General features: G+C 39.9%; 1 protein-coding gene across 3 annotated transcripts in view; it reads left to right on the top strand.

Moving 5' to 3' along the window:
- The first annotated feature begins 680 nt into the window (after positions 1–680).
- lgi1b (leucine-rich, glioma inactivated 1b) overlaps positions 681–13,060 on the top strand; it is a 76,069-nt gene continuing 63,689 nt past the window's right edge. The window contains exons 1-3 of one of the 3 annotated variants that reach the window (XM_039772179.1): positions 681–1,102; positions 1,966–2,352; positions 2,707–2,778. In XM_039772179.1, the coding sequence (XP_039628113.1) occupies positions 2,156–2,352; positions 2,707–2,778 (269 nt within the window). In that variant the 5' untranslated portion in view covers positions 681–1,102; positions 1,966–2,155. The other 2 variants (XM_039772171.1, XM_039772185.1) reach the window with 2 other exon arrangements.

Below are 13,060 nucleotides of genomic sequence, written 5' to 3'. Positions count from 1 at the left end.
CGTGATCAGCGCATGCTCCCAACCTCTATTCCCAACCTTGAAGTGATTTGTGCCAGCGATAGACTGGCGCTCCGTCCATTGATTATTCCTTGCATCCGTTGTTTGCTGGGATAGACTCCGCCTTCCTTGTAACCCAGCTTAAAATAATTGGGTTTGGAAGATGGATGTGATAGAGTTTGCTATAAAAGGAACTACTGAAAAACTGAGTTTTTTTATGTCAGGTATTGTAATGTTACTTCATTATATTATACCAACTTGTATTGCATGACGTCTCCTACAACAAATAATCATTAGAAAAAGAGTAAAATAGAGAAAGAGTGGAAAACAGAAGATACACAAAATCTCTCCAATCCAACCCAAATATTTTTACTACCAACGTATTACAGTAAAAAGCAGGACTATTCTACAGGATTATTCTACAGCCTCACCTGGAAATCAAGGACTTTATTAATGAAAGCACGATCTCCCACTTTTCCTCCACAGCTCTGTTTTTATTCAATCTGACTACTGGGGTTTAAAGTGACAAAGTGGAATAAGTTCTTTGATAATCATTAGCTGGTCTGATGTTGTACAATCTCAGGAACTGTGACTTAAAAAGAAATCTTCGAGTGCTTAGTTGATCTGCACCTGGCACACTTCACGCAGACTCCCCGCACCTTTCTCAGCCAATGAATGGACAGCGAGCACACCAGATCACTCGCATCGTCAGTTAACATTTAAGCTAAGGAGATCTAGAAACGACGTGTTATATTATCCGCTGTTAATTTCCGAGTAGATGGGTGCTGTCTGTCAGAGCAGAAAATAAAACGCCAAGGACGGGGACGGACTCTCAAGTAGGATAGATCTGCCACCTGTCTATCGGCGGGTGACCTCGCTGACTCTGTCCCTGGAGGGTCAGATGCTGATATAATCGAGAAGAAGCCTTACTGTTTTCAAACACTTTAGCAGCGGTATGTCAGAGGTGCTGCCAGACGGCTGGAGCGGCGCATTGACTTCAAAGCCGAAACAACTGAGCCACACTCTCCAGCGGCTGGTCTTGGGCGAGCTGCGGATGCGGGAGCGCTTGTAGTCTCTCTTTGTAGGCAAAGCCGCGGTCGCTAAGGTATCAGTTCCGATTCGGCATGATCTTATCAGCTTCATTTCCAGATCTGACTTCATAGAGTGTACATTTTAAAACATTCTGGTGGCTGTTTCCAGGGAGCAAGGTGGGGAAGTACAGAGGATAAGCCGCGATACCGATCAGTTATTTGAATTGATGCGGTTGGTATGTATTTTAAATTGCATTCTAATTCAGATCGGCTCTGTTCCGTGAGATACTGTTATGAATAGCCTGCATTTCGATGAAAGTAAACTGCGAGAGACAACTATGTGTGCGCCTGTGTCTTGCCTGTGTGTATTAATTGCTTAAAGCTAATGGCGCTGACTAGAAAAGTGAAGTGAATGGGCCATTAAACGAACAGTTGCATATTATGAAATCATCAATAAGTTGCATTCCTCATGAAACATTTGTTAAAAAGGCGATCACTTCGATTGTGCTAAATGCTGTGTATTCGATATTACTGGGGGAGGGGGGCATCTGCAGGCTTTATGAGGTGTGTGCCGCTAACCTGGCTGTGATTTTTCGTACATGCCCTACCTAGCGTCACAAAGTAAGCATCCATCTGCGACACATGCTGGAGGGACGGTCTAGTCGTGTGTACCCTGCAGATCGCAGGCCTCCTTTTCCTCACCGCATTGAGCCAATCGCTGCGCAGAAGTCTATTTTAAGCCGCATCAATGTGCCTGGTGGGTCTGAAAACGAAATAGCATTGAACTCTCACAATGCTTCTTTATTAATGTTGATTCAATAACCTGGCGGCTGTAATTGGGTGCTGCTCTTCTCTCTTGGTGTTTCATTGATTGCTGGGAGTGCAAGGTGCCAGAGACTCACAAACACGTCTTGTTCTGGATTGCTTCCCTTTTCAGCTTGCAGATTGCTGTTGCCTGTTTTCGCTGTAGCGCCTTGCAGAGCAAATCGTCTGCTGGATTAACGCCCGAGTGCCGAGAATATAGATCAGCTAAAGCGGCCGAGAAGAGAGAGGGCTGTTTGTGGCCTGCGACAAGGTATCTGGTTCATGTTCCTGGATATTAATCGGAATCAAAGTGGATTACAAGGATGGGATGTGGTAACAGAGCGTTCAGAAAATATACTCTGCTCCTTTGGCTCACATCGCTACTGCTGCTGGTGACAGAAGGCAGGAGACCCAACAGGCAACCCAAGTGCCCGCCATCGTGCACATGCACCAAAGATAATGCCCTCTGTGAAAATCTCAAATCGGTGCCTCGCAGCTTCCCCCCTGATGTGGTTTCCTTGTAAGTGTCATTTGAAATAAAAAAAAAAGCGCCTTGCCTGAATGTGTGCCGCACCTTAGGTGCAGGGGAGTGTTTTCACAGCAGTCTGTGCTGCCGCCGCACCACAGCCGTTCGTATGTTTTGAAACACGCTTGCCATCACGATTTAAATTGAACAGGCACCACAGGCTGCCCTCCGATGTCCAGTTCTTCCCGTCCGAAAGCGCGCTGAACTGGACAGCAAGAATGGCATTGTGTTTAAAACTGCGAAACGCGCTACGTGCCAGTCTGCTTTGCTCGCCGGGGTGCATGCTAAGCTCAGCTTTTTGCGGTGCTTTTCAAAACCAGTTCATAATTGATGTTTTTTCTTTTAAAGATCGTTTGTCAAATCTGGATTCGCCGAACTCCCCGAAGGAAGCTTCTTGCACAACCCATTACTGCAGCTCCTGTGAGATACCATTTTTTTCTTCCTTTTCTTTATATTTTCTTGAAGTTAACGTACGGCGCCTAAGATGCGAGTGTCTTACACTGCACCAGATAGATCAATTGAAATTCACAGTTCACGAGCTTGCCTTCCTTTAGCAGATTTTCATTATTGCAGTTTTAATGTCCATACAGTAAGGTGTACAACAAAAGATGCTTACATATTTATAAACTGAGGGATAAGTGTCATCTGTATGTTCTTAGCAGTCTTGACTCACATTTCCATGTTTGGTGCTCTTCAAAGCAGTTTGTCTTTTTGTCTATCTAGTTTTTTTGGGGGGTTTTCCATCAGGCTATAATTAGAGGTAGCTCACAATTCCATGCACATTTTCCCAAAGTATTTTGTCAAACTAAGCCTATGGCAGACTGGTGTCTCACTGAGGTTTGGTTCCAGTCCACTGCCCCACACCGAAGGTATAAGATTTGCCTGAACTGCATTAATGGAGTTTAGTAATGCATTAATAGCTCAGTTTTCATGACAGCATGGCTGCTTAGAGACAGGGTTCAAATCCCAATCTGGTCGCTGTCTATGTGAAGTTTTAACCTTCTCGATATGTCCAGGTCAGATTTCCTTTCACATCCCAGTGGCATGCATTAGGCTGTCAGGTAATTGTCAATTGGCCCAGTATGAGTGAATATGGGTGCTGGAGCAAGGGAGATTTGCAATTGACTGGTGTTCTGTTCCTGCCAGAATACGTTCTAGTGCCCTGGGAGTGTGGATTGTTAGGCACACAGTAAAACCTCCAGTGTTAATTTAACCCTTAGAAGTGTATGTATGGCAGCATCGTTTTTCTATACTGTATATACTTTCAAGTTTTAATTTAAATCATTAAATGTTATTGAATGAAGTTATCCCATAATTTGCTGTAATGTTTTCAACCTACAGATCTTTTCTTGGTGAGTATATACAGTATGTGTACACAAGACTGGCATTCTGGTCATGCTTTTGCTTTATACCCACTGGCTCTGGCATAGCTTTAACGTCCTTGTAGCACTGTATTGAAAAATGTGAGCTCCAGAAATGGAAGAATGCATACACACAGTACACAAAGTAGTTTCAGACATGAATATTGGAATACTTAATGGATGTATAGCTGCAGTCTTTAATGAATAATATATATATCCATTTCAGTTCACTTTACAAATTAGAAACTGTTGGATTTTTTTTATATCAAATATTATAGTTTTGAATCCGGGCCGAGGATTGTTCTTTTTGGACTTCTCTCCCACCAGTTTCTTTTCAACTGTCCCAAACATATGCGGTAGGTTGATTGGTGACTCTAACTGAGTCCACAAACAGCAGAACAGACCTGATGGCCTGGACCTCCATTAAATGAAGGAAAGAATGCTGAAGGGGACATTGCTTGCACATCGATTACAACAAATGCAGTTAAGTGATACATAGTTATTTACATAATCACACTGTAGACAAGTACTGGGCTGATAAATATTCTGTTTGGTATTAGTCCTATATTTTTGTCTTTTTTTATTTTCTTTTTTTGGTACTGCTTTGTGTTGTCCACATGCTTTCAAGTAAAAATGAACGTTCTTATCACCAACAACTACTTGCCGTAAGTGTTCACACTTTGCAGGTTAATGTATTTGTGACTTCATTTTGCCCACGAAAAGATGAGCATTAGAAAAAAACAAAAATGATCCATTCATCGAAAGCGAGTACTGAAAGTCTTGCAAATTGCATGATGACACACAGACTGAAAGCAATCAGTAACCAAAGGCATCATCACGGCCCTGACGAATGCATTGTTGGTTTGGCACAGCTATTGAACACTCACTAAACAAGCCATGAATTGTCATAGGTATTTAGTGAGACATGGAAATGAAATTGAATTTGAATTGGTTGTGGAAACGTGGTCGAGTACGGGTGTGAATGTAAGAGTGCTCTATGACAGATTTGTGGTTCTGTATTTGCAGCCATTGCTGCAGAATCCCATCAACATGTACTAGAACAGCAGAAATATAAAATGGAATGAGATAGGTAAAACATAAGATTTTTGAATACTAATGGAACGAAATGGATAAAAAATTGCATTATGGGCTGCTAATCACTTGAAAAGGTCTCAGGTCTTTTGATGTTTAAAACAATCCTCTGGATGACACATAATTAGAAACACTACCAACCTAAGACACTTTCTACTGAATGTATTTCTTATTCAAACAAATAAAGCATTTTTTGCAAAAATATTTATACTGGCATCAGCAAAAGTGAATGCCTAATGTGTCTGAACTTGATGAGCAAGACACAGCTGGTTCTTTCCACTGTGGATAAAAGATAACTTAAAAAAATGACATCATTCACCCTAATTATGAGTATGTTGCACCCAGCACTGACAGATGGTGTCCCTTTAATGATAAAAATATGACTTATGGCTCCACAGGAATGTTAGAATCTGCACACAACCTGCCGTGATAAGTTTTGAGTGCATGCATCCATTTTCAAAAATAAATATATCGGCACATGGTTTTGAATTTCAAAAATTATCCATTCGTAACTATCTTTCTGAAGTCAGACTGCTTGGAGCTGTTATTCTTTTGGTTCTTTTAATTACCGTAGTTGCAGAAGAAAAGAACAAAGTGAAATTGTTCTTTTGTTTGTTAAATAAGGAAATTATTTCAGATTGGAAACTTCTTTGTAGATAAGATGCTCTAGACAGTTTATCAGATTGTTATGCAGGACAAAAATGTGAAGCTAATGCATTCAAGTTTAATATGTGCCTCATCCTTTTTGTGGCTACACGGAAAATGTTATAAATATTGTCACCAGTCGAATAAAGATTATCTGACTTTTAAACATGTATACGGTAAACATCGTAATCGGAAGTCCTGCGATTGCACTCTCTAATTTATAAAACAATAAAACTGACATTAGAGTATACACATTTATGATAGCCAGGCTAAAAGAGCAATTACAGTATGTGATGTTATTTTGTTATCTTGACTTACTGATTTCGTGAAGTCTATCTGGCATGTAGTGTAATAGTTTCAAAATGTAGGTAGAAAATACATTTTGTTGTGCTGTATTATTCATGCTAATGTACGTGCCAATGAGTTTATTATTGGGGGCCGAAGATTAAATATTTATAAAGCAACATTAACAAAAAAGTAAAGTGAAGTGCTGTATGTACAAGAAACTGCAATGGACAGCATGATGCAGATGTTTGCTAAATGAGTTTGCAAATCCCGAAAAAATAGCTGACTGTTAATAGTCCATTCTGAAACGTTTAGTAAGCAAGCTTAGCTAAATGAGCCTGCATCTCTCTAATGCTGAGCTCCCATCAAAAGTGAGCTGAGCAGCCTATTTTATCAATAGCTGTCTGCTTTCCTCAAAGAAGAGAACTTCTTTGTGAAACTCGAATAGCATGTACATTCACAGCTTGAAATAGCTAAATTCATATATTGGGAATTTTTTATATTTTCATATTGAAGAGTTGGTTGCTGCATTACACATGATTCTGCTGGAATAAGCTGCAGTGACCAGCTAGTCTGCAAGGTAGAAAATGTGTCCTGAAAAAGAATAGAGTGATTTATTAGTAATTAGATGGATTCACAACCTCTTACAAGGTGAGTATTAGAATATAGCTAACTGAAATACCCAGCATTGCCCAGGAGGAAAATAAAGTGTTTTTTTTTAATTGTTTGTGAAAAATATAATTTAAAAAAACGTTCTAACAGAGAAGTTTTATTTATTTGTCCACGTGACTGTCATGTAAACTGCCACATTCTAACTTTTTTTTCAGTATACACATTCAAAGAAACCACAATGACCCTTTAGCACACCATAAGAGAGTTGCATGTCCAGTTGCTTTTTATTTTTAGTGTCTGGTGTTGCTAGAGGATCATAGATAGGCCACAAAAATGACACACAGACGCACACCAAAGTGAATGCAAGCCTATTCACCTGACTCCAACTATATCATTTGTTGCATCTTCAAATTAAATGAAAGCATACATTCACATGCTGACCAAAAATGTTTAAAATTCCACAAGTGGGAGGCAGGTTGTGACTGGGTTTGAATCTCAACCTGATTGCTGCCTGTATGGAGTTTGTATGTCTCCGTTAGCTTCCCTTCAGGTTCTCTGCCATTCCTTCCACACCCTAAAGACATGCACGTTAGGTTAACTGGTGACTCTAACTGGCCCTGTAGAAGTGAGTATGTGGTTGAGCATACCCGGCAATTGCCAAATAAGCTTCAGCCCCTGAAACCCTGAATTGGATTAAGCGGCTTGGCTGAGAAATGGATGTTTCACCAGGAAAATCTCATACACGTCTACCCTGCACTCCCAACTAGGAGCTGCTGCTCTCTCTTGTATGCCAGTGGAGATGTCACCTTTTGTTTCTTTCCTGCTTCCCAAATGCCTATTACAATTGTGGGAGTTCATGCCTGAATACCTCACCTTTTTCTCACCCTGTAAATAAATTCAAAGGACTAGACAACTGTTATAGGCCTGCCACCAGGTAATGTTAGTAGGATGCCAGTGCTACCCTTTTGGTTTACCATGCCACCCCAAACAGCATCTCAGCATGTCTGGAGCACTAACTGACCTTCTCCTGAACTGATATCTAAGGCCTCCTGTAGAGATTCTTCTCTTAGCCAAGTTTCCTAGCTTGTATAAGCTTTCGAAGGCTGTTGACCTACAAAATGCTTTCAGAAAGACTTTCTCATCTTTAATTCACCTCCTTACTCTGGCATTACAAAGTCCCCAAAGTACTAAACTGTTTAAAGTGACATTTCTGGCCTGAAGGAAATAAAAGTTAGGATACTTTAGAGCATTGACTAATTTACAACAAGGTTGTCCTCACCTTTTTTTAAAAGGTTCATTTTGTCCTTAGTACCTTTTTCAATTTGTTCAGTGCTAATTAGAACAAGCTACTTTTTATTGTTGGGAGTCGACCAAGGGGACTCACTGTAGTACTAAATATAAGTGCAAACAAAGTGTCCCTGACACTTTAAACACTATTTTTTTCTCAACTACTTGACCGCATTTAAAATCTATAAACATCTAATATCTGTTTAATGTAAAGTTTTCGTATTGTATCTCCTCAATCTGTGAATCAATCTTATCTCAGTCTCCATATAATGTGCTCTGGTCGAGCCATTTTAAACACATTCCCTCCTATTTAAATTCACTGTTGAGAGAGGCTTTACCTGTGAGTAGAAGGAGTGGGATCGTAACAGAATTGGGGGAAAAATACGGCATATTCACTAGTAGCAAAAAAAAAACAATCTTCAGATTTGAGATGGGCTAGCAGATTATGAAGTGGAGGTAATGACTTTATGCTCAGATTGCCCATGATCTTTCTTCATAGCTTTTTATATAACTGTCATTTATATAACCTGATAATAGGTAGCTATGTAATTTATAAATACAGTATATACCTGAAAAATACACTTTGTGTAAAAGTGTATCATAAATAAAAGAATCTGAAACATGGCGTTCATACTTATTGCTCTAACTAATTAGGAAAGTGCAGAAGCCTCATCCTGGTTCAGTTCACAATTTGAGCATCGTGTGGAGCGTGCACGCTTTCTCTGTGTTTCCTCTAACAGTCCATATACCTGGGATTAACATGGGTTGGCAATGTTCACTGTTACTGTGCATGTGCACATGCTCTACGTGTGCTTCCACAGCCGACTGGCATCTTTTCCAGGGATATATCTCACCTTGGGGAGACAGCAAGGAGCATTACATCCAGTGAGTGGCCTTCCACCCATCTTCTCAAAATGTCTTTTTTTAAGTCCTTTAATTTTTCACAATCATGGTGTACATTAATTTGCCACAGGAAATTGTGTTCTAAACTGAAGCGTGTCTTTTATAAATTTTAAAAATATGCTGCCAGTGTTTTCAATTTAAAATGGACTCCAAAAGGCACAAGTCCAAAAATAGAACGAAAGCAGTAACACTTATCAAATATATACACTTTGAGGCGCCAAAAATTGAGATTTTATAAAACACGCCTCCCACATTTCTGAGGTATGTTTATGACATAGCAAAAAGATATTTGAAAAAATATATTTTACCAGAGATTCTTGGCACTGTTTTTCCTGATGTAAGTTTGCTTGTCTGTTCAAAGGTGGTAGTTGTGGGTAGAGGTTTCTTGTAATTTAGGAAGTAAAACATACTAAAGAGTCACAAAACCAGGCACTTGTGTCAAGCAGGTTATTGCAACATTGCCTTTCTAACAAGAAAAATGTGGGTATCCAGAATGTGAAAATAAATTGAAAAAAAGTTTTCACAGTTTCCACTAACTCTATTCTAGTATTCATCACATTTGTTTTGCTTTCTGAATCCATGAATAAAATACTTGCCGTTCTCCAATTTCAGCTAATGAGTAAATGATGAAGTTACGTGTTACAGTGACATCCAGTAACAAGACTGGCAATAAACATTGTTGGCATTAACAACATGGCGACAGTCATGCAAAACTAGAACAAAATAGTGGTGCCCATGAGAAAAACCTACAACAAAATAGCGTGACATAACTGTTATAGCAATATAATATATTGAGACGTGTATATACCCTTAATAAATCTCAAAAAACAGTAAACAGGGATCCCAAAACTCAGTTTAAAGCAAGTTTAGAGGCTAAACAGCACAATATATTTTAGCTCTTGTTTCCCAATGCCTTTACTTCCTCCATTGTCTGATGAAGCTTGGATTCTTCAATTGTTTTCACAAATGTTTTTAAGTACACTGTGGAATCCACCCTAAATAGTTACATAACATTCTGGTATATGGAACCTGCTCAGTTCAAGGTTGTAAACCACTGAAAATCACAGGCGGCATAAATCAGAACATCTATTGCATTCCCTGCTTCATAAAGGATTAGTAACGACATCAGCCATACACACAGTTGCTTTTCTCATTCTACCCTTCTGACAAAAGGTACAGGACCATTCAGACTTGTGGCAGTAGTTTCAGAGATCGGTTCAACCCACATGTTGTAAGGTTATCATACAACCAGTTGTAATAACAAATGCTATTTGTGTTTTTGTACATGTATGTATGTATGTATTTATATATATATATATGTATACTGGTAAAATTCCGTTATAATGAATATCTTTACAATGAAATTTTCATTACAACGAAGTATTTTTATGGTCTCGACAGCTTCCCCATATGACACGAGTCTATAGACATCTTGTTACTACGAAATACTTTCAGCAGATACTTTCATTACAACAAAGTGCCCAAAAGACCTTGAAATGCCTGGATGAATCATCCACAGAGCAGTTAGTTCTGTGGCAGCAGCTCAGTTGTGCACAATGATCCCCAAACAGAAACATTGTGAAAACAATTTTCTTTGTTCGGACTTTCCTCTTACTGTTTTTTTTTTTTTTGCCTTTTTATGTTTCCTGCGATTTTCAATGATACCTCTTGCTTATTGCTTGTCGACATTTGAAAAACATCAGTTGGAATTTAACTCATTGTCACCTTCCTATAGAAACGGCAGACACGAAAAAACGATAACCGTTCATATTAGAAAAAAAAACTAATTTTTTGCAGCTCTTGATTGCGGCAAAAAGAAAAAAGATGTTGCCAGTGAATTTGGAATTTTGCCATCGACGCTGTCAACTTTCTTGAAAGACAGAGCAAAAAAATAAGAAAAATCTCGGGTTGCAAATGTATGCGAACTGCTGCATTTGAAGACGCCGAAAAAGCAGTTTTTATGTGGTTCAGTGATGCTCGTTCAAGAAACATTCCTATTAATGCGCCACTCATTCAAGAAATTGTGAGGTTTGTAAACTCTCTTGGGACCTCCCCCAACTGGTCAACACACTGAAGAGCGCCGGGAAGTCCAATCTCCGCGTCTGTACGGGGCAATAGCAGGCTCACAGCTATGCTGCGTCTCTCCGCCAAAGTAAACAGAAAAGATCTCGATGACTGATGCAAGGTTAGGAACACGTAAATTGTAAATGCAGATAACAGGATTACTTGGTCACTGACCTGGCCATGACCCTGCCTGACTGCTGTGTCTGTGTATAGCAGAGTGGCAGATCCCGTTACAATAAATAAGTGTGCCGTTCCTGTTTCAAGCTGAACAAAGCTGGTTTTGCTAAAGTACTGAGACCAAGCCACGTGTTTTGGGGTGCAAGACAGAGACTTATAGCGTGACCCCGATCTATTTATGATTTGGTTCTGTGTCACCTCACTGCAGCGCTATGAGCCTGATGTTGCTCTACCCCAGCAATGGACAAACAATCTTCCACAGATGCTGCAATCGCACTTCGGGATGCACTTCAGCGTTTCGTTCCCGTTGGGTGTGGAGTGTGGGGGTGGTTTGTCTCAAAAGAGTTCAGAAACCTCACAATATGAAGAAGAAAAGGATAATTTGGCTCCTGATTGATAACTGTGCTGCCCACAACATGCTTCCACATTTAGATAATGTTCACGTTGAATTCCTCCCACCTAATTGAACAACAGCAGTGCTTCAGCCATTGGGTTTGGGCATCATTAGCACCCTGAAAGTGTATTATGGCAAGGAAATGCTGAGAAAAATTCTCATCAGCATAACTTGTAGGCAGGAGGAAATTAAAATTAACGTGAAAGAAGCTATTGAAATTATTGCAAATGCCTGGATACAAGTTAAAGAAAGCACTATAGTAACAAACACAGAATCTCATTACAACAACATTTTTTTTACAACAAAATAGTTTTTAGGTCCCTGGGAGTTCGTTGTAACGGAAGTTTACCTGTATATATACTGTATGTGTGTATATATGTATATACATAGTGAAGACCAGCCTGGACTACAGACAGACACCAGGACACACAGAAGTCCACTGTCTTTATTTCCCTCTTAGCACACAGCAGTACCCTCAAATAGTCACAATTACCCAGTCCTTTCTTTTCTTTTCTTTTCTTTTCCTTCTTTTCTGCCGCCCTCACTCCTCCACTCGCAAGCTGTGTCCTCTGCCTCCTGACACTGGCTATGGCATGACCCCTTTTATGTTGCACCCAGATGTGCTCCTGGTGCACCCTGATGAACCATGCATCACTTCCTGGTGTGGCAGAAGTGCTGCAGTCCAGGGTTCTGGGATAGTCCAGGTGCCCCCTAGCGGTGGCCACAGGTCCCAACAGGGTTGAGCTTCTAAGCCCCAGTCCCGTGTCTCTGATTATAAACCAGGGAGACTGTCCTCTTGTGTTCCGGGGGAGGTATTTTCTCTCACCCGGACCTCAAGGCATCCAGACTGGGCCAGAACCTCAGTCCTCTGCCACTATATATATATATATATATATATATATATATATATATATATATATATATATATATATATATATATATATATATATATATATATATATATATATATACAGTATATAAAATGGTATACTTAGTGTAGCAGCCAGCAGACTGAAGCCGTTATTAATCACATTGGGCCAAGTACTTACACTATTACTGCACCTCTAGCAGACCCCCGTGACCCTGTGTTCGGATTCAGCGGGTTGGAAAATGGATGGATGGATGCAAGAGGACAGCATTTTCAGACAGAGTGGAGCCAGTCTCCCAATTAACTCCAGAACTCCCTACAAACATCCTGACTATTCTACAGCTATCTAGATAGTGCTATCCATGGGGCGCTTATCCTGTCGCACTGGTTATTTAAACAGGAGTGCCACAAAGAGTCTGGAAATCTGCCATTCCAAGCAACCCTATGCATACATAGTTAGCTAAGTGGAGATAAAAAACAAACTTTGAAGGAGCCTGATGCCCCCCCAAACCAAAACACAGGAGACTCTATGAAATAATAATAATAATAACGAAAGATTTATTATTATTTACAAAACGTTTCTATCTTTTTGCTAGGAGAAAAAGTGCAAAGAATCACAGCAGACAGTTTAGAGAGCCTTCAGTTTGACTTTAAAAAACAGAACATGGCAGTGGCTTCAGTCATGATGCACTTTGAATTTTCTGTCTTTAAAAGACCTACATATTTTTTTCTGCCTTTTGACTGTAATTTCACCATTCTTTTGATGAAATATATGATTGCATGTCTCAGACTGCATTCTTTCTTCTTTGATCTCATAGAGGTATAGTGGTGAAGTGGTTGGCACTGATGCCACACCGCTCAGGTCACCTTTTTGGCCACAATACTCAGTCCAGTATAGCTGACAAACATTTCTCCCAACCCTCAGGGACACTTTAAAGATGATTGCACCATTATAATCCGGTCAAATGTAGTTTAGTTAGTCCTTCCCCTTTGACTTCAGTGCATTTCGCCGAA

This window comes from Polypterus senegalus, chromosome 1 (assembly GCF_016835505.1).
Source record: "Polypterus senegalus isolate Bchr_013 chromosome 1, ASM1683550v1, whole genome shotgun sequence".
Classification (NCBI taxonomy): Eukaryota; Metazoa; Chordata; class Cladistia; order Polypteriformes; family Polypteridae; genus Polypterus; species Polypterus senegalus.
Note: the sequence above shows the minus strand (reverse complement) of the source record. Positions and strands in the feature narration are given on the sequence as shown.